Source organism: Diachasmimorpha longicaudata, chromosome 5 (assembly GCF_034640455.1).
Source record: "Diachasmimorpha longicaudata isolate KC_UGA_2023 chromosome 5, iyDiaLong2, whole genome shotgun sequence".
NCBI classification, from domain to species: domain Eukaryota; kingdom Metazoa; phylum Arthropoda; class Insecta; order Hymenoptera; family Braconidae; genus Diachasmimorpha; species Diachasmimorpha longicaudata.
In genome coordinates, this window is record NC_087229.1 from 377,356 (window position 1) to 400,594 (window position 23,239).

At 35.8% G+C, this 23,239-nt stretch overlaps 5 protein-coding genes across 8 annotated transcripts; 2 read left to right on the plus strand and 3 right to left on the minus strand.

Annotated features, from left to right (window-relative positions):
• The first annotated feature begins 4,183 nt into the window (after positions 1-4,183).
• Positions 4,184-12,624, plus strand: LOC135162817 (replication factor C subunit 1). 3 transcript variants are annotated; one of them, XM_064121697.1, is made up of 4 exons: positions 4,188-4,367; positions 4,448-7,336; positions 7,994-8,090; positions 12,490-12,624. In XM_064121697.1, the coding sequence occupies exons 1-3, from the start codon at positions 4,359-4,361 to the stop codon at positions 8,087-8,089; spliced, it is 2,994 nt and encodes a 997-aa protein (XP_063977767.1). In that variant the 5' UTR covers positions 4,188-4,358; the 3' UTR covers position 8,090; positions 12,490-12,624. The 3 variants fall into 3 exon arrangements, with proteins under 3 accessions (XP_063977765.1, XP_063977767.1, XP_063977766.1); XM_064121696.1 differs by lacking the exon at positions 12,490-12,624 and adding an exon at positions 8,165-8,403; XM_064121695.1 differs by lacking the exon at positions 12,490-12,624 and having other exon boundaries at positions 4,184-4,367; positions 7,994-8,403.
• LOC135162820 (angiotensin-converting enzyme-like) lies at positions 8,212-12,203 on the minus strand. Of its 2 annotated transcripts, XM_064121701.1 has the most exons (6): positions 12,027-12,203; positions 11,676-11,828; positions 10,486-11,411; positions 8,747-9,527; positions 8,448-8,623; positions 8,212-8,362 (listed from the first exon to the last, which is right to left on the minus strand). In XM_064121701.1, exons 2-6 carry the CDS (start codon positions 11,684-11,686, stop codon positions 8,343-8,345), a joined length of 1,914 nt encoding a protein of 637 aa, XP_063977771.1. In that variant the 5' UTR covers positions 11,687-11,828; positions 12,027-12,203; the 3' UTR covers positions 8,212-8,342. The 2 variants fall into 2 exon arrangements, with proteins under 2 accessions (XP_063977771.1, XP_063977773.1); XM_064121703.1 differs by lacking the exon at positions 12,027-12,203 and having other exon boundaries at positions 11,676-11,835.
• Positions 12,315-14,992, plus strand: LOC135162818 (DNA replication licensing factor Mcm5). Its single transcript, XM_064121698.1, has 3 exons — positions 12,315-12,873; positions 12,939-13,111; positions 13,202-14,992. The coding sequence occupies exons 1-3, from the start codon at positions 12,466-12,468 to the stop codon at positions 14,811-14,813; spliced, it is 2,193 nt and encodes a 730-aa protein (XP_063977768.1). The 5' UTR covers positions 12,315-12,465; the 3' UTR covers positions 14,814-14,992.
• Positions 14,805-17,963, minus strand: LOC135162823 (1,5-anhydro-D-fructose reductase-like). Its single transcript, XM_064121706.1, has 6 exons — positions 17,833-17,963; positions 17,599-17,763; positions 17,305-17,508; positions 15,506-15,622; positions 15,039-15,433; positions 14,805-14,955 (listed from the first exon to the last, which is right to left on the minus strand). Exons 1-6 carry the CDS (start codon positions 17,893-17,895, stop codon positions 14,910-14,912), a joined length of 990 nt encoding a protein of 329 aa, XP_063977776.1. The 5' UTR covers positions 17,896-17,963; the 3' UTR covers positions 14,805-14,909.
• Positions 17,964-18,788: 825 nt separating this feature from the next.
• Positions 18,789-23,219, minus strand: LOC135162824 (mediator of RNA polymerase II transcription subunit 6). Its single transcript, XM_064121707.1, has 5 exons — positions 23,078-23,219; positions 22,802-22,961; positions 21,356-21,530; positions 19,956-20,202; positions 18,789-19,019 (listed from the first exon to the last, which is right to left on the minus strand). The coding sequence occupies exons 1-5, from the start codon at positions 23,094-23,096 to the stop codon at positions 18,943-18,945; spliced, it is 678 nt and encodes a 225-aa protein (XP_063977777.1). The 5' UTR covers positions 23,097-23,219; the 3' UTR covers positions 18,789-18,942.
• Positions 23,220-23,239: the final 20 nt, after the last annotated feature.

The following is a 23,239-nucleotide window of genomic DNA, read 5'->3' on the forward strand; positions in this document are numbered from 1 at the left end:
GGTCGGGAGAACAAAACCGCTATCTCTGCGAGATTTCTAGATATGGAGCGAGAAAATAAAACCAACAAATTCAGTTGTTTTTAAGTGCACTAAATTTGAATTTTCGAAGGGAAAATAATGACGGGCTCCTTCCCCCGGAGAAACTCGTTTTCTTTGATACGAATATGTACTTTCCGCTTCATTCACACGGGGTGCACGTGTACCCCACACTGTCGACCGCGCGACAGCTGACGTTCCTCCGTTTTTTTATTGTTTCGGTTTCGTTTTCACCTTGGCTAGCGAACTGGAAGCCTGATAAATTCACTTAATCCGAGTATCCACGTGCGGGAAATGGAGTTGAGATGTCTTGTACGCTGGAAAAAATTACCCCGTCGCATTTTTATTCACGACGTGGAAAAGAAAATTCACCGATGCAAAAGGACTTGAAATATATCGGAGAAATATATAAATACCTGAAAAATTGCAAACTCCAAAATGGGAATTTTAATCTACAAACAAAAATGTAATTTAGTGTAACTGAACATGTTAGCGGTGTGAATAATCCAAAATTATGAGTTGCATCACTCGAAAACCATGAGGAAAAATCAAAAATTAACATTTGGGGTCAAACAACATTGAGATTTTGATAAGATTCAAAATTTCATAATTTTTTTCCTCCTAAATTACATTCAGTTCCACTGTCCTGTTCAAAACTTATTAGTGATCTACACGGAGAGAAATATTACGTGGTAATACCTCGAGTGCTTGAAAATAATGGGATATTTCCCGATAGCTTCGTTGTAAACAAACCAGAGGGTCAAGTTCTATGGGTTAAAAATGCCGAGCGTGAAAGCGGGAGAGATTTCCTGCGAAATTTGATACGCTGTATCCTGATTGGCTGAAACCCGTATTTGAAAATTAACCAGTAAAAATTACGAAAATCACTGTTCCTTTACCGACAGTATCGTAATTATTCTCAGATGATTCGGAGCAAAATTACGGAATATTCGACAACAAATACGTAATATTACGTAATTTTTATTGAACATTTCTCTCCATATCGATATGCGATACATTATTTTAGCATCAAATCTACACGGAAAGAAATAGTTCAATAACAATTACGCGACAGTTCCAAAATCCCCGAGTGAACCCAAACCGCAGAACACACCGTAAATAGTGCGCAGCGAGAGTTATGTAATTTTTCCGAAGGGTTCCGTACTTTTTTATTAAACACTTTCTTTTATTATTTAAATTGGTACATAAGATTTATTTACACTGTCGATCTAATACTGAATTCTTAACTTACATTCGTTTAAATATTGACAAATTATTTTTATATACTTGAAGTCTGTTCCATTTGCAAAATTGTTCGTTGTATAAGAAGGGGAAGAGACAGACCTCCTTAGTCGAGTTAACAATTTGTTTCTTTGTATTTTGAAATTCCGGCAGTATGGCCAAAATTGTGGGATTCTGCTCCACATGCATTCTATAAAATTGCGTACCTGTTCTGTAATCTGTCAGTCAAAACAGTATTGAGTAAAAATAACGAAACAGGTTCGTATTTTTCATTGAACGTTCCCTACTCTTTCCTGAAAAGTCGCTGAAAAAGTGCGTAATTGTTCCGTACTTTTTACTGAACACTATTTTTTTACGTGATTTTTCAACAATTTTCCTCTCCGTCTGAGACACCCGGGTTATTTATTCTTTCAATTGCCGGTGTAGTGATGCTCCTAGATGATAGAGGTTTGCTCTAATACGATAAACACTGACAATAGAATCTCTGCATAATTTACATTGTTCATACCAGAGGTATGGAGGTTGTCTAAAGTATAACTCAATGTATTTGGCGCCTTTTTTCTTATGGTTAATCGCCTATGCTATCATAACATTTGTTGTACTAGAGCACTCGTCGGTTGTAAAATGATTTCGGTAATCTGCCTAGGGAAGGGTATATTAAGTGCTTCGTCATTTTTATCGAACCTCTGTTCACAATTCCCGAGTGTCAACAATGTTTACACTCAGGAATTACGGAACTTGTGCGTAATTTTTACTGAATATTTTTTACTCCGGCCTCTTATTTTTTCATCTTCAGCACAAAAAACTCTTGTTGTTTAAGGGCATCATCAGAATAAAAACGTTTTTCAAGCGGTTGGTGTACGTCGAGAAGGGAATTTCAGGTCGAGATTAAAGAGAATAAAGGAGGACGAGGGGAATGGGTAGAAAGACGAGCTTGAGACGTGAAGGGCGAAGGGTCTGGTTACCTATTGATCCTTAGCAAGTCCTTTCTTGTACACATGTGAGACAACCTTACTTGCGCGTTGCATTCGCCTCCAGAGAATGCATCACAATTTTACATTGGAATGTTTTAGCCATATTTCCATTTTCAAATACGGAGAAATTTATTTTCTAGGTCACTTACACCCTGCCTTCTCCTAAAATTAGGATTACTACAACACCTTCCATTGCAGGGAGAGAAATATTCAATAACAATGACGGATAATTCTGTAATTCGCTAGCGAGAATGAAGATTTAATAACAATTGCAGAAGGTCCGGTAAAAAGTCGGCAGAAAAAAATGATTTTTGTTTAATATCCATTCACTTCAGGGAAATATTTATTTTTTCAATCCGTTATTTCGAATTTTAAAAAATAGAATATGATCATGTTAATTATAACTTTGAGTGAACACCTGCTAAAAATTATGAGCATTAAATAATTCATCAAAATTCTTCCCTCAAGATAATCAGAAATTTAACAAAACTGGATAATTATTAATGGAGTTCACTCAAAGTCATGGATAAAATACTCATTCTCTAGAGTCATGTGATTTTCATAATTTAAACCTAACTTGGTCTCCCTTGGGCGTAATTACATTGGAGAAATACAATTTCAAAAAAATTAATACTCCCCTGAAGTGAATGGATATTTGATAAAATTTTTTTTTCATGTTAATTTGATTTAATTACTTTTTTTAATAGCATTTACGGAATTTTTATTGAACTATTCTTCGGAACTCTGTAAGATCAACGTAGATTTTATTGTATATCTTAAGATAATAGTAAAGGGATTTTAATTTTCCGAAATTTTATTATAATCAATGCTGACTTTTGCTCGTTTTGCGCGAGATTAATTAAAAGTTGCAATAAATTACGTAAAAAAATTTCTACATAAATTACTTGAAAATTATTTCTGTCAATTTCGATTTATAATTTTTATACTGATAAAAATGGAGGGCATGATTTATTGAATCGATTCATTCTCCTCCATTCAAACACACTTATCACCTTTTCCTTACTTTTAGGGCAAGTGATAATGGCATGAAGCCACGGGCACCCGCATTATCGTAAGTAGGTCTCAAGTCGATTTGTTGTCGCATTCAATCATAAAACTACCTGCTTCAGCTTCAAGTTTGAGAATTCCACAATTCAGGTCATAGAGCACAACGTCTTTATTCCCCTTTTTCCGTGAATTCATTCGTCTCAATTGACATGGGCATATCCCCTGGTCCTTTATCTGCTATTCATGCGATGGGTGCGCCTCGGAGGCGAGGCATCGTAACGCTTCACAAAATTTTCATTGTCAGTTAGTATGTCGCTATTCTACAATTTGCCTATCGATACTTCAACCTTTGATAATGATAATCGATAATATCAATTTGGATTTTCTAAAAATTCAGCTCAATTTAAACAACGAAAAGGATTAATGATGTCATCAATGTGATCAAGAATTGTTAATCGTCCGAAGAACGCGATAGAATCTATCTATCGTAGTACCGTGATATTCCAAATACTACTATCTATCGTAGTATTCGAGATATCACGGGGAACAAAATCGGATCCCGGACTGAAGAGAAAAACTAATACAAAATATTTCACATGAAAATGCTTTTATTTTCCGATTTGGGTTCAGGTCTGTTCCATGCAGACTTAACGGTCTCTTAAATCATACATTCTTTGTTTACATTTCATCATTTGGTCAATTTAATTCAATGAAGCCGGCAAGTGTCACACTGACAATGCTATATGTCCACATATTCAACAATAACGCAATTGCCCAAATCTGGGGCATAACAGAACATGATGTCTCTGAATAATTTGCTTATTTCAAAATGATCTAGTTCATAAATTGGCGGGAATTGCTAACAAATGATACAGCCAATCAGAATTGAATTCACTGCCAGACGCAGTTTTCTCTTTCCCACCGGAGTCGGCGTCAGTGCGGTTACCGCGTAATTTTCATGCCAACGATAAGTTTTTTCCTGTCTTAATGTGACGCATTTGATTGAAAATGTAATTAGCCATTGACCAGTGATTTGTCATAACGATTCGACCTTGGTGTAATAACAATAAATTTTTGATCTATTTTACTGGATAAAAAATGTCGGGGGTAAGACTATTTTTCAATGTATTTTGATTTGTAATAACGGTTATTGTTTTGAGGTTAGATGGCTATTTTCATGATTTCAGGATATCAGATCGTATTTTTCAAAATCTCCCAGAGGACAAATCTCAAACAATGATGTTAAACCATCAAAAGTCAAAAAACGAGCAGTGATTTCATCCGATGACGACGACGACGTACAAATTATTCACAGCACAATATCTGGAATACCTGCCAAGAAGATACCTAAAAAACAAATTCTCTCTGGTTCAGAGGATAAGAGTAAGAAAAAATCCTCACCAAGTGAAAAGAAAAAGAAGGAGAGTGATGTAAAAGCTGTTGATATTAGGACTATGCTTGGAAAAACTCCAGTAAAAAGAGTAAATGCACCAAAAAAAGCAACACTCCCAGACACTAAGAATAAGAAATCAGATTTAGAATTTGATGATGATGCGGATTTTGAGGAAAGTTTGATAGCACTGGACATTGAAGAAATTGAAGCAAATCACAAGAAAACAGTCAATGAAAATAATGCAGTTGGCAAGAGAAAGAAGAATTCTAACAGCGATGATGATGTTACATCAAAAAAGCCAAAAATCCAACAAAACACTAGTGATGATGATAGTGATCAGACTGCTCACAATAGTAGAAAGAAAAACTCTTCACCCAAGAAAGCATCTAAAGTTAGTGAGAAAAATACCTCCAAGGCCGTCAAGCTGCCTAATGAGAAGGAAGTGCACTCAAAAAAGCCGACTTCAAATATTGAAATTAATCATGAGGAGAAAAAACCCAAGAAAAAGGCTTCGGAAGAAGAAGCGGAATATTTGGAGGAAGGGGTGATGAGGAAGAAGGAAGCATCAGTACGGTATCAGGCTTACCTGGCAAGAGGTGGAGCCAGGAATCCTGGATCAAAATCCATTCCAGACGGTGCTTCGAATTGTTTGGCTGGTTTAAGTTTCGTGTTGACTGGTGTTTTCGAATCACTGGAAAGGGAAGAAGCTAGTGATTTGATTAAAAAATATGGTGGACGTGTAGTAACCGGGCTATCCAAAAAAATTAATTACATGGTGGTGGGTGAAGAGGCTGGCCAGGCCAAATTGGCCAAAGCAACATCACTGCAGATCAAACAAATATCAGAGGATGAATTGCTGGATCTGATTCGCAGTAAACCTGCTGGAAATTCGCACGATATAATTCTCCCCAAAGAAAAGAAAGATAAATCTCCATCAGAGTCGAGTAAAATTATGAAAGAAAAATCGTCACCAGTTTCTCCCGCCAGGAAGAGTCCTGTATTACCATCGAATATAATTGTCAAGGAGCCTCAGGAGGGATCGAAAGCAGAATCGATTGATAATTCAAAATACTTCGGTGATGCAAAGGCCCTCGTTGAGAAGTATCGACCAACAAAGATGAAGCAAATAATTGGCCAGCAGGGGGAGAGTAGTAATGTAAAAAAGCTGTACAATTGGTTATCAAATTGGCATAAAAACCGTTCCAGCAATGTCAAACATACAAAGCCATCATTGTACGCTAAAAATGATACTGGTGCTTATTTCAGAGCTTGTCTTCTGTCAGGGCCACCAGGTGTTGGTAAAACAACGAGTGTTCAAGTTGTTTGCAGTGAATTAGGTTTTGATTTATTGGAATTCAATGCTTCAGATACTCGTAATAAAAAACTATTGAAGGACCAAGTGTCGGGGTTGCTTTCCAATACAACGATGAAGGGATATGCTACTGGTGATACCAAGGATAAATCCACCACCACAAAGCACATTTTACTCATGGATGAGGTCGACGGTATGGCCGGTAATGAAGACCGTGGTGGCCTTCAAGAATTAATTGCTCTGATTAAATCAACGGATATTCCAATAGTGTGCATTTGCAACGACCGAAATAATCCAAAAATGAGGACTCTGGCCAACTATGTTTATGATCTGCGATATCAAAAGCCGAGAATTGAGCAAATTAGAGGTGCCATGAAATCTTTGTGTTGCAAAGAAGATATTAAAATATCAACTGAAGATTTGGATCGGCTCATTCAAGCGACAAATCAAGATGTACGTCAGGTGATCAATCATCTTGCAATGTTGATTGGAGACAATTGTGTAAGGGAAAATCATCTAGACAAATCATCAAAGTTGAATAAAGATCTTAAGCTTGGACCTTGGGAAGTGGTGAGAAAAGTTTTCAGCGCTGATGAACATAAGAGCATGACAATTCACGATAAAAGTGATCTTTTCTTTCATGATTACAACATTGCTGGGCTGTTTGTTCAAGAAAATTATTTATCTGTCAATCCAAAAGCACCGAAAACGGAATTATTGGACAGAGTGGCAGCCAGTGCTGACTCTTTGTCCCTTGGTGATCAAGTGGAAAGAGCTATACGTTCACAAATGGCGTGGTCACTTTTACCAACGCAGGCGTGTTATTCTTCTGTAATACCTGGTACTCTGATGTCTGGTCACATTACAGGTCAAATTAATTTCCCAACTTGGCTTGGAAGAAATTCTCGGCGTAATAAATTTGACAGACTGCTTCAAGAAATTACAGCTCATACGCGATTAGTCACGGGGGCTAGTAAAGAAGCCATTAATATGGATTATTTGAAGTCTATGAGGGACGCTATTACAAGGCCACTTGTTGTTGAAGGAGCTGAGGGTGTTGAGGATTCATTGAAAATAATGAATCATTATCATCTGTTAAGGGAGGATTTAGATTCGTTAATTGAGGTTTCTTTGTGGCCTGGAAATCGTGACCCTATGCAGTCCGTCGAATCCAAAGTCAAAGCTGCTTTTACACGGAATTATAATAAACATTCAGCGCCAGTGCCATTCGTTGTTAAATCAACCGTATCTAAGAAAAGAGGTCAAACTGCTCCCGATGATGGATTTGTCGATGATGATGATGATGATGATAGTAATGATGATGAGTCTGATGAAGAGAACAATAGTCTCGATGTCGATAAAATGGTCAAGGTAATATTCATAAATGTCACTCACTGCTTTATCATAGATTAGACAGAAGCGTCCATTGGGATTTCGAAATAGATTAATAAATACCAAATTTGGGATTTATAGATTTGTGTAAAAATGTACGAAACAAAGATCAGTATAAGATTTTCAAATTGGCAATATGATACCTGATTTTTTAAAATAAAATCATGAAACTTCATTTTCTCATTAAAACGTCTCAGGTCATGAAAAATGATGATAATTGGATAATTCAGGGGTGGAATCAAGGGTATGTTGCTCTATTTCCATGTTAAACAAAAATATGCACTTAAAGTAGAGTAAAAACTTGACCATTTTTATATTTGAGGGAAAAACGCGAAATTATTAAAGCGTAACAGTTTTCAATTTATCATACACCATTTTAGACAACTACTAACACACGTCAAAAGGTCTATAGATATATCAGTAGAGTTTATATAGAACTTTGAAAAATCATACCCAAATGACTGTTTCAAGCGAAACCTTAAAATTAATTTTCCACTTAAAACTCTCATAAGTCGGTGAAAAAACCTAGAAACCAAAGAAAAATCCTTGGTTACGGACACGGATCGTTATAGAGTATAGACATTTCTTGTCAGTTCAGTTAACGATATTCATGCTCCGATTGATTACTGTTTGAAGGCTAAAAAAACCGCTGCCAGTAACGTGACTGCGTCCACGAGCAAGGGCCAAGGGAAACCACGGAGTACACGAGGCCGAGGACGTGGAAAATCATGAAGTAGGTAAAATTCATTCCAAAATTCATATCTTCGTCATCATGTCCATTATCAATTTTCTTCCGTATGATTGCAGATTTTTTAGACATGGAGGGTTTTATTTTTTTACACAATTTGTCAAAATTTCGTATTTCATATTTATTAAAAAACAAATCACAGTGATTGTATTGAGTACATATTGAGCTTTTTCTTCCATATTCGCCAATCATTTTTGTAGGCAATATTATAGTTTTTGTATCTCTCGGTGTAAAATATTAATGATTTGCTGCGCAAACTGAAATGAAAAAAGAGCGTAATAAATAAACCTGAATACCGTGGAAATCTATAATAATTGAATACCTGTCCTCAAAAGAACTTACTCTTGTTACTCGTTATCCAGCCAATGTGTTCCCCGTTCTTTTTATTCTCAGCCTCGAGCCACAGCTGTAGAGGTCTGAAGTACTCCAAAAGTCCACTAGCATCCATTTTTCGTTGACCAGTGATTTTTTCCATAGCATCTTGCCATGGCACCGACGATCCAAGCTCCAGCATGGATCTAAGAATAGAATGAATTTTAAAAAAAATTCTGAAAACTTGAAATTCAATGATTGATCCGAATCCTTCATCGACGGATGGTCGATAGGATTCAAAGCATTCATAATTGCTGAATGATAAATACCGGAATAAATTTCCAGCCTCGACATTCCCATAAATGTTGCACTCGCTCAATGATTTTCCCGTTACGTTTGATGGGTTATATTGTCCTGCTTGAATGCAAAGGGCTTTGTGGAACTGAAATTGGACTACAAAGCTGACAAAGTACCTGATGTACTCAACATTGGCAATTATGTGGTACTTAGCACCAGGATCAAAATCTTGTTCACTACGTGGACTAGGTGGAGTAATGCCTTGAAATTCTTCAGCTAAATTCCACCATTGGCAGTTGTAAGTGTCAGGGAGTATATGAGATTGGAAGACACCCCATCGCCACTTGTCCATCATATAAGCAAATGGAAGAAATACTATTTTTTCAAGTCCATTAATGTAGAGGTGATTGAGAACTGCTTCTTTATCCGTTGGTATATCATCAAGCAGTCCAATTGTTTTCAAATGCTCTGGAGTTGATGCACTCAGAGCAATAGTATCTCCAACTGCTTCGTGAAAGCCTGGATTAGCTCCTTCCTTGAAAACAGTTGGTTGATTTCGGTATTGAAGAAAGTACTGTATATGTCCCATTTCATGATGGGCAGTCAATAGATCTTCCATGTTAATTCTGGTACATTGTTTTATTCGAAAATCTTTGCCATCGTAGAAGTCCCAAGCACTTGCATGACAAACTAACTCGACATTGTCGGGTTTTTCCAGGATGGAATTATTCCAGAAGGTGTCGGGCATTGCGGTGAGATTAATGGAGGTGAAAAAATCTTCTGCTATTCGAAAAATAGCAGTGGCATTCAATCCTAAATAGGGAGTAGTTTACGATTAGCATGGTCTGCATTGTTATTACCGTATATCACTAATTTCAAAAAATGAACAATCCATTATTATTAAAAGAGCAAGGGGTTTGGCATTTGCTTCGACTTTCATTTTTATAGAAATTCACAGTAATTGATCCTGAGAAAATAGCCAGATTCCATATGATTAAAGGAACAAGAGATTTTCTATTTGTTATAGAATAAAAATATCATTGAAAAACAGAGTTATGATATTATCCTTGTTATGTGACCCTGATTGTTAATATCGGGAAGAATGTGATTCATTTGCACCTGACGGCACACCACTGATTTTAAATAAACCTAACTTACTCGGTGGTCTTGTATCAAATGAAGACTTTAAATTCACATCAGTAATCATCAGGACTCATCTTTTTGAAATCAGAGCTGTTATTCTTCTTGTATGAACTGGTTTTAACTTTTTCGATTAAATTAGGAGTAGCTTGTAATTGCTGGTTAAAATTTCATTCTGATTTAGACATAGATAGACATAGGTAGACAGAGATTTATGCGAAGATAATTTAAATGAAGCTCCCTACAAAGGATATGATTCGGAAAAGAACCCTTCTTTAATATAGGCAAATACAAATGTCTTCATGTAAATTAGAATTAAATTCCCATAAGTAATTAAGAGGTTCTTTTGAGTTAATCGAAACAGTGGCACCTAATTTATGTAATAAAAACATCATCTCCGACTGCGAATAGAGAACATACTCCATCCTCATCTAATGATCACCAATATTTCATAACAAACAAGAATAATATGATAATTCCGTTTATCTGTGGTACTTTCAAACTGTAATAAAAATGATTTTTCCGTTGTATTTTTATTCCATAACAAAATTGACTTCCAACGCTAATTAATAATAAATACTAACAAGGACCGCGTTATTCTTCGGTTAATAAATTAAATGGAAAATCTTACCTTGTTGAACCATAGCATCAGTAACATCTGGTAGTTGTTTACCTGGATAAGGTGTTGCTATATCAGCAATATTTCCCCAACTTTGTGCCCACATATTACCAAAAAGATGTGCAGGAATCGGTTTGTCTCTGGGGACAAGATCCTCTCCATATTTTCTGCGTAGAGCATGTCGTACATATGCATGAATTTGGAGATAGAGAGGTTTTAATTGTTGCCACAGGGCCTCAATATGTTCAGTAAAATCATCAGCTTCATAATCTTTCATCCAATATGCCGCCATGTCAGTGTAATTATTTAATTTGGCTATTTCATTGCTCAATTGAACGTATCGTATAAAATAATTTTTCATTTTTTTTCCACTTGCATCTCTCCATGCCGTCCATATATATTTCAATTCATCAGGATCACGACTCTTTATCAATATTTCTGTCAAGTTCGGCTCCAATGCCAAATTGCAGTTAAATGGATTTTCAAAGTCACATATTTTAGCTGTTGCGTATATATTTTCCATTCTACTGATGATTTCACTGTACTCAGTGTACTTGTCCTTGGGCAGGGCCGACGCACCGGGACTCGACAATTTTTTAAATTGTCTTTTAATTTGTTTATCCTCAATACCGTGCCATGGGAAATCATTTATTTCCACCGTCATTTGTCGCACGAAATCAGCAAATTGTGCCGATACATTGATTTGGTTTTTAAGATTTGCATCAGTTAAATTTGACGCGTACTTCCAAGAGGCCAGAGTTAATTTATTATTCCACTGGCCATACTCTCCATCAACTTTATTCAACAGTTGTTTCGCACGTGCCAATAACGAATTATTGGTATAAGTGGTGGTGCTTACATTTTCCTGCCCAGCGACGAGACTCGTTGAAATTATCCAGGAGGTCAAGGTGATGATGAAGAAAATCACTGTTGAGCAGCTGAAATGATACAGCAAATATTAATACTTTATATAACATATCAAAACATTTTCGAAGCAGGAAAATCAACAGATGAAACAGACAAAAATATAGAAATCTGAATCGAATTTGGCCATAAGGGAAAAACTGCAAAATAGCTAGTATAATATTAATGACAGTGTAAATAACCCTTACATGGGCTACATCACTTTAAATAAATAAAGAAAATAGGAAAATCATTTCATTCTCCATATTTCGAGAGGAAGATGAAATGATAATACTCACGGATTCGCCATTGTATCTTGGTGAAATGCCTTCCCAAGTCAGCAACGATCAGAGCTCCACTGTTTTGATACTCACTATCTCCAGATATTTATACGGTACAATGAATCCCCCTCCCTCGCCCCAATCGCTCCAATTGTTTTTTTTGCGGTTAATCTGGACGATTGATTCAATGTTTTAATTTCTACAAATGACAACTGCCGATATCTTTTATCTTCTAGCAATCAGTAGAGCCAAGATGTTGTAGCAAATATTGAAAATGATAATCACTAATAATTATAGAATTGTTCTATAATTATTTGGGGGATGCAAAACGTTCCATTTTATTTATAGATAAAAATAAAATATATTTACCATTCATAGAAGGGAAACCATTATGGCGGACATTGACAAGATTAATACTCTTGGAAATCGGTTTTGTTCTTTCTTCGGTATTATAAACAATAAATAAACTAAAAGGGTTTATTTTTCCTTTGTATCAAAGACCTTTATGATTATCATAGACGTTTGAATTTTATTTCGCTCGCTTTCCATTCATAACCTCCTCCCCCTCCCACCGAAGAAAAATTTATTGTTGGTAATGAATATAGTTGAAATTCTATTAGTTAGATGGCGGCATGAACAACATAAAATTATCCCGCCGAAACAAGCGTTGTTAGAGCGGTTGACCACTGTTGAGCTTTGTTCAGTTGCAACATTGGGGTTATAAAGTGTTCTTGATTTGTTTACCAATTAATAAAAAGCAATCATTAAGTACTTTGTGCGCTAAATATTATTCATTAAATTAGTAATAATGAATGACTTCGATAACCCTCAGATATTTTTCTCGGATAATTTTGCACCGGATGAGACCCGAGAGGATCAGCTAAAACTCCAATCATTCAAGAAAAAATATAAAGAATTCATAAGACAATTTCATGAGGGTAATTTCAACTACAAATACCGAGATTGTCTCAAACGTAATTACAATCTCGGTCAGTATTGGTTGGTGGTAAATCTCGAGGATTTGGCGGCTTTTGATGAAAGTTTGGCTGAAAAAATTTATAAACAACCAACCGAGTATTTGCCAGTGTTTGAAGAAGCTGCCAAAGATGTTGCTGATGAATTGACTGCCCCAAGACCCAGTGGTGAGGAAACTGTTGAAGATATACAAATTTTGTTGTCGTCAGATGCTCATGCGTCAGCCCTTCGTGGTCTCAAGGTAAACTACATAATCATTCATAATTAATCTAATAACAAGGAGTAAAATATTAATTTAATCCGCAGCCCGATATCGTCTCAAAACTGGTGAAAATACCCGGGATAATAGTTGCTGCATCAGGCATCAGATCAAAGGCAACGAAAATTGCAATTCAATGTAGATCATGCAGAAATACTCAAAATAATATTCCAATAAAGCCTGGATTAGAGGGATACAGTTTGCCTCGACAATGTTCAACGTAAGTTGTGTCCTCGACAATTCATAATTCCCTGAAATAATGCTCCAGAAAAGAGAAGATAAAAAATACTGATGTTTGTTGGACTTTTAGGGAGCAAGCTGGAAGACAAAAATGCCCTCTAGACCCATTTTTCGTGATGCCCGATCAGTGCAAATGCGTGGACTTTCAAGTGGTGAAACTTCAGGAACTTCCAGATCAAATTCCTCAAGGTGAAATACCAAGGCACGTACAACTGTACTGTGATCGTTATCTTTGCGATCGTGTTGTACCCGGTAATCGGGTCCTAATCCTTGGTATATATTCGATAAAAAAGGTATCTGGAGGGAAAAGAGGAGGAAAGGAAAAGGCACTTGTTGGCATTCGTGCACCGTACATAAGGGTCATTGGTATATCAATTGATGGTGAGGATAATGGCAGTGGAACTCATCCGCCGTTGACCAATGAAGACGAGGATGCCTTCAGGCGTTTAGCAGCTCAGCCAGACATCTACGATAAAATAGCAAGAAGCATTGCTCCAAGTATATTTGGTGCATTAGATATTAAAAAATCAATTGCCTGTCTCTTGTTTGGGGGCTCGAGAAAGAGAATGCCTGACGGCCTCTGCAGAAGAGGTGACCTTAATGTTCTTCTTCTTGGTGATCCTGGTACAGCGAAATCTCAACTTCTCAAGTTTGTTGAAAGGGTTGCACCCATTGGAATATACACATCGGGAAAAGGTAGCTCAGCTGCTGGTCTCACTGCTTCTGTAATTCGTGATCCGATCAGTCGTAATTATGTTATGGAGGGTGGAGCAATGGTGTTAGCTGATGGTGGAACAGTTTGTATCGATGAATTTGATAAAATGAAGGAAGACGATAGAGTGGCTATTCATGAAGCAATGGAACAGCAGACGATTTCCATCGCCAAAGCTGGTATTACAACAACATTAAATACAAGATGTTCAGTACTAGCTGCTGCTAATTCAATTTTCGGAAGATGGGATGACATAAAGGGAGAGGAAAATATCGATTTTATGCCAGCTATTCTCTCACGTTTCGATATGATTTTTATCGTTAAAGACGAACACGAACAAAATCGAGATATTACATTGGCCAAACATGTTATGGGATTGCACACTAATGCTGGACAGTTGACTACACAATTACCAGAAGGTGAATTATCACTTAATCTTCTCAAAAAGTATATTTATTACTGCAGAACTCGATGTGGTCCACGATTGAACAAAGAAGCTGGAGAAAAATTGAAGAATCATTATGTTATGATGCGCGCTGGTACACAGGCACATGAAAAGGATACTGACAAAAGAATGTCAATTCCAATAACAGTGCGACAATTGGAAGCTGTCATTAGAATATCAGAATCACTTGCGAAAATGCAATTGCAACCGTTTGCTACCCAAGTACATGTCGATGAGGCTCTGAGACTCTTTCAAGTATCAACACTTGATGCTGCAATGTCTGGTTCACTGGCTGGCGCTGAGGGCTTCATATCTGATGAGGATCACGAGATTCTTGCACGAATTGAGAAACAACTTAAACGCAGATTTGCCGTCGGTACCCAAGTTTCAGAGCTAAATATTGTGAGCGATTTTCTCAAACAAAAATATCCAGAACGATCTATTTACAAAGTCATCTTTACCATGATTCGTCGAGGTGAATTGCAACATCGAATGCAGAGGAAAATGCTCTACAGGCTCATGTAAATGTTGATAATTTTTAAAACATTTTTTTACAACTCATTATCTACTATATTTTTAGTACATTTACTTTATTTTATAATTTTTTTTCCATTTCACGATTCATTGTAACTCGTCCCTGAAGGGATATAACGGATGTCTTTCTACCCTGTGAAATAATCAGGATATTATCAATTTTCAGTTAATATATTCAATAAATTTCAAATCAAGAAAATAATAAACATAATTTACCCTTTGAAAAATAGAAATGTGAAAATTCGTCCTTCAGCGCCTCGATCTAGAGCATTCAAATCGGCCATCTCATCTGAATTCAACTCAAAATCATATATATTAATATTAAGAGCTATTCTTTGGGGTGAGGCACTTTTTGGAATGACAATAACATCATTTTGCAGTAGGTGCCTCAGTAAAATTTGTGCTGTTGTTTTCTCATGAGCTTTGGCTATTTTTTCAACTACTGGATGCCCCAGAAGATCTGGAAATTTGTCTGAGCTGTAGTTGTACTTCGTTTGAAAATGAATTTTTGCGCCTGGAGATGCTAACGGACTGTACGCCGTTACGACAATGTTGTGACTAGCACAGTAATTTCTGAGAGATTTTTGTTGGTGGTATGCATGCAGTTCAACCTTTAAATTGCCAACAATACGTAATTATTTACAATTATCTAATTAAACTATAATAAGGCTTGTAGATATTACCTGGAGATTGCAAGGTTTTATCTCTGCGTTATTCCATATTTCATCAATTTGATTTTCATTGAAATTACTGAGACCAATTGATCTGACTTTGCCTTTCTTCACTTCCTGCTCCATTTGCTTTAATAAAGAACATGAAAAAACATGTGAACATTGCTTTGAATATAATTTTACTATAGCTATTACTGGCTAATCAATTATGCTGCTGCCAAATGGATGAATCTTTACTAAGCAGATTGTTTTTTTAATTGCTAGTGGTGAACACAGTTCATTTCTGTCTCTATATTTGACCAAAAATATTTTTGTTCTCAGTGCATTTTATAAAATACATCTGATCTTTTCCGTCTGAGGGGAAGCATTGTAACCGTGATTTTTTTCGATTCCATAATTTTCTTTGGAAATGCTTAAACACGTAAACTATTGTCCAAAAATCATGTTTCTAAAGACTTGTCCAGAACTGTCCTTGTTACTCGAGAACGGTGGGGGCAACGAAGCTGAACTTTTGGCTGTCAATTAGTGAAATGAAAGTACTTTCATCAGTGGAATTTTGAGACTAAATTCAGCTCCATTCGTTTGGTCGTTCCGGAGATATACCGATTCTTCAAAGATAGTTTTTCGACGATATCTTCTTAACCGTTTGACCGATTCCATTATTTTTTTATATTCGTCGCGAGGGCGCCTATACAACTGATTGGAAAGAAGACCAGTTCACCTGTCAGTAATTTGGTTTTGTCCCCGCAAAAATGGCATAAAAAATTCTCGGGTATTATTCCTCCGGTCATAATCAATGGGTTAACAGGTTTCGGAGAACAAGTTCGTTATCATAATTAACAGGAATGGTATTTTTCAAATTAACTTCAACCAGATCGATTGATCCAGAGGTTTTTTTACATGGAGGTCAAAACTTTGAAATGCAAAAACCATTTGAGTCCTTCCTTGTGAACCAATTGCCCGTCATCGTGGATAGTTACAAAATTACTTGACAAAAGTTTTTCTTTACGGACGCACGAAATTATTACCTTGGTCATTTTCAAATTCTAACTATCTTGTTGAGATATGGAAGCATACACTTGTGAAAGCATACATTGCGTAATCCGAAGATTCCAGGTCCAAATCCTGGTCTGGACTATCATATTTTCCAGTAAAATTTTCATGTAAAATTATATCGAGATTAATCCTCGTTCCCTTCCTACCTAATCCCAAATTTTATCCAATAATTTCCTATGATGTCACAAGATGTGGAACGCTATGTAATTTTTTGGTCCCAAAAATATATCTTATGATATATTTTTTGGTTATCTAATTCTCCTGTGATCAATTGTCGAGTGATAAGTTATTCAGTGGTCAATAGAGATGTATTTCATTTTTCATATTTTTGGTCCATTTCTCGAAAATCATGGATAGACATGAAAAAATCGACAGTTTTCAGATGTTTTCATTATTCAATGTTACTATGTTACTTAATTTTCATAGTCATGCGCTTATTTTTGTAATTTTTTGGAAAAAGGTTTGGTCAATTTTTCCAAAAATTCGCTAAGACGATAAGAAAAATTTTCCCAAGGATGAAACTTCGTGAGTCAGTAAACAATAATAAAACTTACAAACGGTCTATTTTTTCATGCCGATTTAATAAACCATTTATCAGAAATTCGTAAAAACCTCGAAAAATAAAAAGGTCTCAACAATAACCGCTTAAACCTTATTTACTAACTAAAAAACTGACAACTTAAATTCCAACGATTCATCATCAAAAATGATAACATAACATTTCTACATCATTGCCTCCTAATAAAAACATTTACCTTCCAAACAGAAACAGGATTAGTCAACAAATCCAACTCATAAGACCCATCGTCATTAATTCCTGGTGCACAACCACTAGCATCACAAAGAAAAGCAAAGGGCATATGAATTAAGTACAAATCGATGTAGTCCAACTTCAATTTCTCCAATGACCAATTGAGATATTTTTCGACCTCTGCTGCTCGATTCCCATAATGAGGTAACTAAAAGATGATTATCAATAGTATTAATGAGAAGACGAATTCTCGAGAAGATTAATTGTCATGAACTGAAATAATAGTGCCCCCTTGGACCTTTGTGGTAATAAATAACTCCTCCCTTTTTCCTCCATTATTCAACCATAATTCTAGACTCTTGCCGATGGCATCCTCATTATTGTAATTAAAAGCAGTGTCAATATGCCGGTAGCCATTTTCCAGTGCAGTTGCAACTGCCCTTTCGATTTCCTCAGGTTTTGCCTTGAAGGAATAAAGCAAATATTTTCTCTGCCCACCATTGTCATTGATTATCAGATTAACGAATTTTACCTGCCATGTGCCAAGTCCCACTGTTGGCATGTCATATCCAGATGACAATTTCACCGATTTCATAGCTCAATACTTCGTGACACAATTATCAAGGCACAGGTAAATGTTTAACTTGGCAGCGTTGGCAATGTCTGAAATTACGAAATCACTTTATTTTGGGAATACTGGCTGGCGTTGTAGGATTAGACATTACCTTGCACTTAGACAGCAATTGCTCCAAGTAAATTGCGAACGTATTTTGTCGTGGTTAGTGATTTATATTGAGGAACTTATTGAAGGGTGCGAGGATTTACAATAAATAAGGCAACTCGAATGGGGTAGTTCTAACCTTATCTGCTTTTTGCGAAATCGATGCTCCCTTTGGAGAGATAAATAACGAATAGAAATTTAAAAAACAAGTAAAACTCGATCTACTATGATGAACGATGTTCGCACATTTTACTGGAGAACATCACAGGGGACCGAGCGCTTGCCAACGGCGGCTGATGGAGAAAATTCTCGTGCTATATATGTTCAATAGTTCTAGTGTGGGAGCGATCGATGAATGGATTTTTCATAAAAATAACAAGCGACTCGTAGCAGACAATTTAAAAAAGTATTTCCACGACTCCCAGGGCTCCAGCTTCTCGGGGGGAAGCCAGCAACGAGGACTGATGTAGTTGCATGGAATGCTTGAAGTCAAAGCCTAATGGGCTCTTCCTGACAGTTGATCCTTAATGTTGAAATTCCTGACTTCATCAAGATTAGATATCAAGATTGCAAAATTGCATTGCAGGGCCGGAAAATTTCGGAAAGTGTTCAAAACTACAGAAATTTTTTGACTGATCGAATTTAATCAAAAGAACTTGGGTGATAAATTTGATTCAGGCAAATGGATTCAGAGAATTAACTACTGATCGATTATTAGTTCTACTTAAGTGATTCGATGGAGGAGCTAATTCTACAGTAATGATAAGTTTTTAATGTACTTAAGATATATTTCGATTAAAAAAATTATCCATCCCATGTGTCGAGTCAATCACTATCACATCCGTTTTTCATACAGAATGATGCACAAAATCATTCGATATTTACATTTATATATAATTAATGTTCTTATATTTAATTCTATTAATTAGTGCGTGGTTTTTTCTCTGGTGGAGGTCTCATGTCCTTTTTATCAGTCTTTTCTTGCTTTAGTTCAACAGCTGGAAAATTTGAAACATTAGTATTAGAAGAATAAATTTAGCATTGAAATAGTGACGAATAGATAGAGATTATGAACTGAATTTAGGAATTATTACAAGACAATGCGCAAAGAAACGAGGTTTGAATCCACGATTTTCCAATTTCCATCCTGAATATTTGTAGTCATAACTATTCGTGGGGCTATTGTCAGTCAGAATAATTTCCAGTAAAAAATCCCCCTCAAATATAAAGCTATTGGCTTCACACAAAATAGCAATTTTATAAATAATACATATCTAGCTCCTAAACTGCAAATTAAAAATATAACAAGTGCGATATGTAATATAATGTAGAATGTCGGGTAATATATTTTGTATAATATATAAGGTGTAAATAACTCCTACGAGTTATCTTGCTTTGAATTATAAAAAAAAATCTCCCAAAGAGATCTTTAAACCAAAAGATTCGCCAAATAATCCACAGAAAGAAAATCTTGGGTGAAAACATTTTTTTATTGCATTATATCGAAATAAAAATATTCATAACTCTAATAATTAATAATTCTCGTGGATTCAATAAAAATGGTGGCTTCCAATATATTGGACAAAGAAAAATACAATGCAATTCCAATAGATCTGGGGGAAAATGAAGCAATTCAATTATACCATTCTTGAGTTTCATGGTTAGAAGAAACCATGGTTTCATGATCATGGAAGAATTTTTCTAATTTCTCAGTAAGCTCTTGTAAAAATTTACAAAACTTTATCAAAGATTTATGAAAATAGACGCACGACTATAAAAATGTTGAATCATAGACTAATGAGAAAAGCCAAAAACGGTATTTTTTTACGTCCATCTGATCCGCGGTTCCCCAGAAATTTATAAAAAAAACATGAAGAATGAGGGGATATTAATAATGATTCCTAAATTCATTTCAATTTGCACATTTTACTCACGAGGATCTGCTGGCGGCTGCACTGGTTTCGGTACAGGCAGAGGGAATTTCCTAGTGATTTCAGCAAGCAGCATATCAACTCGCTGGCGCTGGAAGAGAGAGCTAGGTTCTTCTCGGGAAGGAACTTCCTTCTTTGTTGCCAAGGATTTTCCATTCTTGAAGTCCCAGGAATAGCCCTTGCTTGGGTGATATCGCGAGCACCCACTGGCCTCTTCGAAAGCTGATTGAAGGTGGTGAATTGTGGACAACTGCGGAAAATTTAAAACATGGAAGATTCGATCACTAAATTCTAACATGAAATGAATGAAAAAAAAGTTCCCAACCTTGATTAATTACAAAAATTATTGTTTCTACGTCTAAATGATTAAAGCCCGGCTACACTATTTTTCGAAAGCAATCTATACCATTTCTTATCTGATTCTTTATCTACAAAGCTATGTAATTTTCAACTAATTTTTTATCAGTATGTAACCTCTAAAAATTATGAATATATATTTTTTGTAATTAAAAAAATAAGGAGCGTTTTCGAAGGCCCTCTTAATTAATATCAAGAAATAAATGACTAGAGGGAGAAATTAGAAATGAGTCATTGCCAACGACAACATGGGAAAGAGGGGGAAGATGAATTGGAAAATCTTTCAGTACTTCGCATATCGATTATTAATGAAAAAAGCTTCCATTCAGAAGCAAATTCGGTTCTTGGAAAATTTTTTAAAAACTGTCTGAAATTTTTAATCATATTCTTATGAGATAATGAGGACTTACGACGAAAAAAATTGTTTGCAAAGTATGTTGCTAATCAATTAAGAAGACGGTTTCCCTGAACTGATAGCTGGTTGACCATATAATTTTAAATCAAGTATTTTTTTCATGAGTGTTAATTATTCCATGATAAAAGCGGACCCTAAAAATTCTGAATTAAAAAAAAATATTGCAAGGAACTGCTTTTTAATTAATGACCTGTCTGCGGAGAATTGAAAGATTTTTAATTCCATCCTCCTTTCTTAATTTTTTTTCTGTATTCACTGATTTACAAATTTTCATCTACCAAGGCCCTCGAAAAAGTTCGCGATTATTTCTGGTTTTAGAAAACTACATATTTGTCATTTTTGAGAATGCTGCATTGACATAAAATCAGTTGAAATGTTCACAATTTAGATAACGTGCGTAAATGAGCACATCTGGGATCTAGATGATGATTTCAATCTCTGGATTTCATATGTCCGAAAGTAAAATTATCTATTATTTTCTGGTTCGTTCATTTTTAAAAAAGGAAAATACTTTTTTTTATACCTTTTTCATTCAACATGCATATTTACTACTATAAAATCAGATGGAAAAAAACAATTAGAAAATTTTACCATCTATGAGGCTAGACACAATTGGTTAAGGTGAACTCACAAGTCTTGAATTAACAACAGACGCAAGATCAGGTGCTTGATATACAACCCCAGCGATGATGTAGTAATCAGCGAGAGGAGTAGCCTGGCTTGGTGAATAGCGATTTTGTTTTCTGATGACGTACAGAATCGGTTCCTGCACGTGGAGTAGGATATATTCAACTCCTGTCATGTTCCTAGACAATAGAAATATTCCAGATCAGTTTTCAAAATATAAAATGGTTTTCTAAAAATTACATGAGGACAAGACAAAATTACTATTTGTTAGAATTCAGAAAAATGCTGAAGACGTTTCCCCAGAGAATTGTATTCTCATTAAAAGAACTTATGTTAATCGCTAAATTCTCTAATTTCCTGATTCAAAGTCAGTAACAAAATGGAAACCCGTACATTATCGAGGTTACAGAACGGATGAATAAAATAAAAGTGAAAATTTGCCAAAACGAAATTTCAATTTTGTGGATTCCCTCGCATTGTAGACTAGAAGGACACGAGGCAACAGACGAATTTGCAAGAGAAGCGACAGATAATTTTTCAAATGCGTTCAAAGTCCTATTCACGGATTTGCGAAATCAATTGAAATGTGAACGACACAGAGAAACCTCCACTAAACTTATAGAGAAGGCAACCAGTGTCAATAGAGAAAAAAAAGACATAATTTTTCCAGCCCTACTACAGGGACAGTACTAAGACTTGCTATAATAACTGGAAACTCCCGAGAGAGACAATAGTAACTGTCAATCGAATTCAAACCAGCCATTATCATTCTGCAGGCTCCCTGGAAAGAGTTGTAATAGTCAATTATCCTAGCTGCTCCTGTGGAGCCCAGCCAAACATTTGATCACGTTCTTGGGCATTATCCAAAATATGTGGATCAAAAACGTGAGTTAGTTGATAGTCTAAGTAAATCGAACTTTACGGTTCCATTCACGATTAATAAATTTGCAATTTTATTTTGCAAATTTATTTAATATTATTATTTGCAGGAGGACACATTCAAATAACTATTAAAATTCCATGAAATATTCAGAGAATGCGAACCAATATACGATTCGACCCCTCATTTGATAGAAGCATGAGGTTCATGTTTGGAGCCCTCAGAAGCAACGATTGAAGCAAACAATTTAATTACACAGTCCCCTACGTGCCGACATATTTCGTTACATCAATAAGTTATTTGGTTGGCAATATTAAACAAGGAAAGACCGAGTGGACGAGTTAACAAATAATCGTCCCATTCTACAAAATTCTTCTCTCAGCGTACGTTTACAGTTTTACGTCTGCACATGCTTTTCATCTTCTTCCATTAACCCATTCAGATATAATCTAAGGTCCCCTATATATCTTTTAGTAGAAAAATGTACACAAAATTATCGTGAATACGTGTCCCTTAATTATCACCAGCGTATCAAGAATGATTTTCCAAACTAAAATGTAAAATACTCACTGAAGTTGTTCGGGATTGAGCCTCTGCATCTTAATGAGTGCATTATTGCAAGAACTATCATAAAATGGATTGCTGCGTTCCGAGAAGTAGTCCATGATATTGCTGGGGTTGAGGATGGGGATCCAAGCGCTGTCGTGCCAGGACAACCCCAGAGGATTGTCTGTGAACCGATACAAGTCAATTAAAATGGAAAAAGTGAGGTTATTTGCCTTCAATGCACTATCATTTCCGTAAAACCTGTTCAAATAACCCACAACTCAAGAAAAATCGACTCACCAGGTCTCACCGACATCATAGCAGTCAATTCAACAATCTAATGGTGATTTTTAATACGCCAAATAAAACTTGAAACCAACAATCTAGAGCGACTGAAGATGTAAACAAGCACGATGGATTTGTTTCTTCACAGATGATTCGGGTCGATAAATATGGAATCTT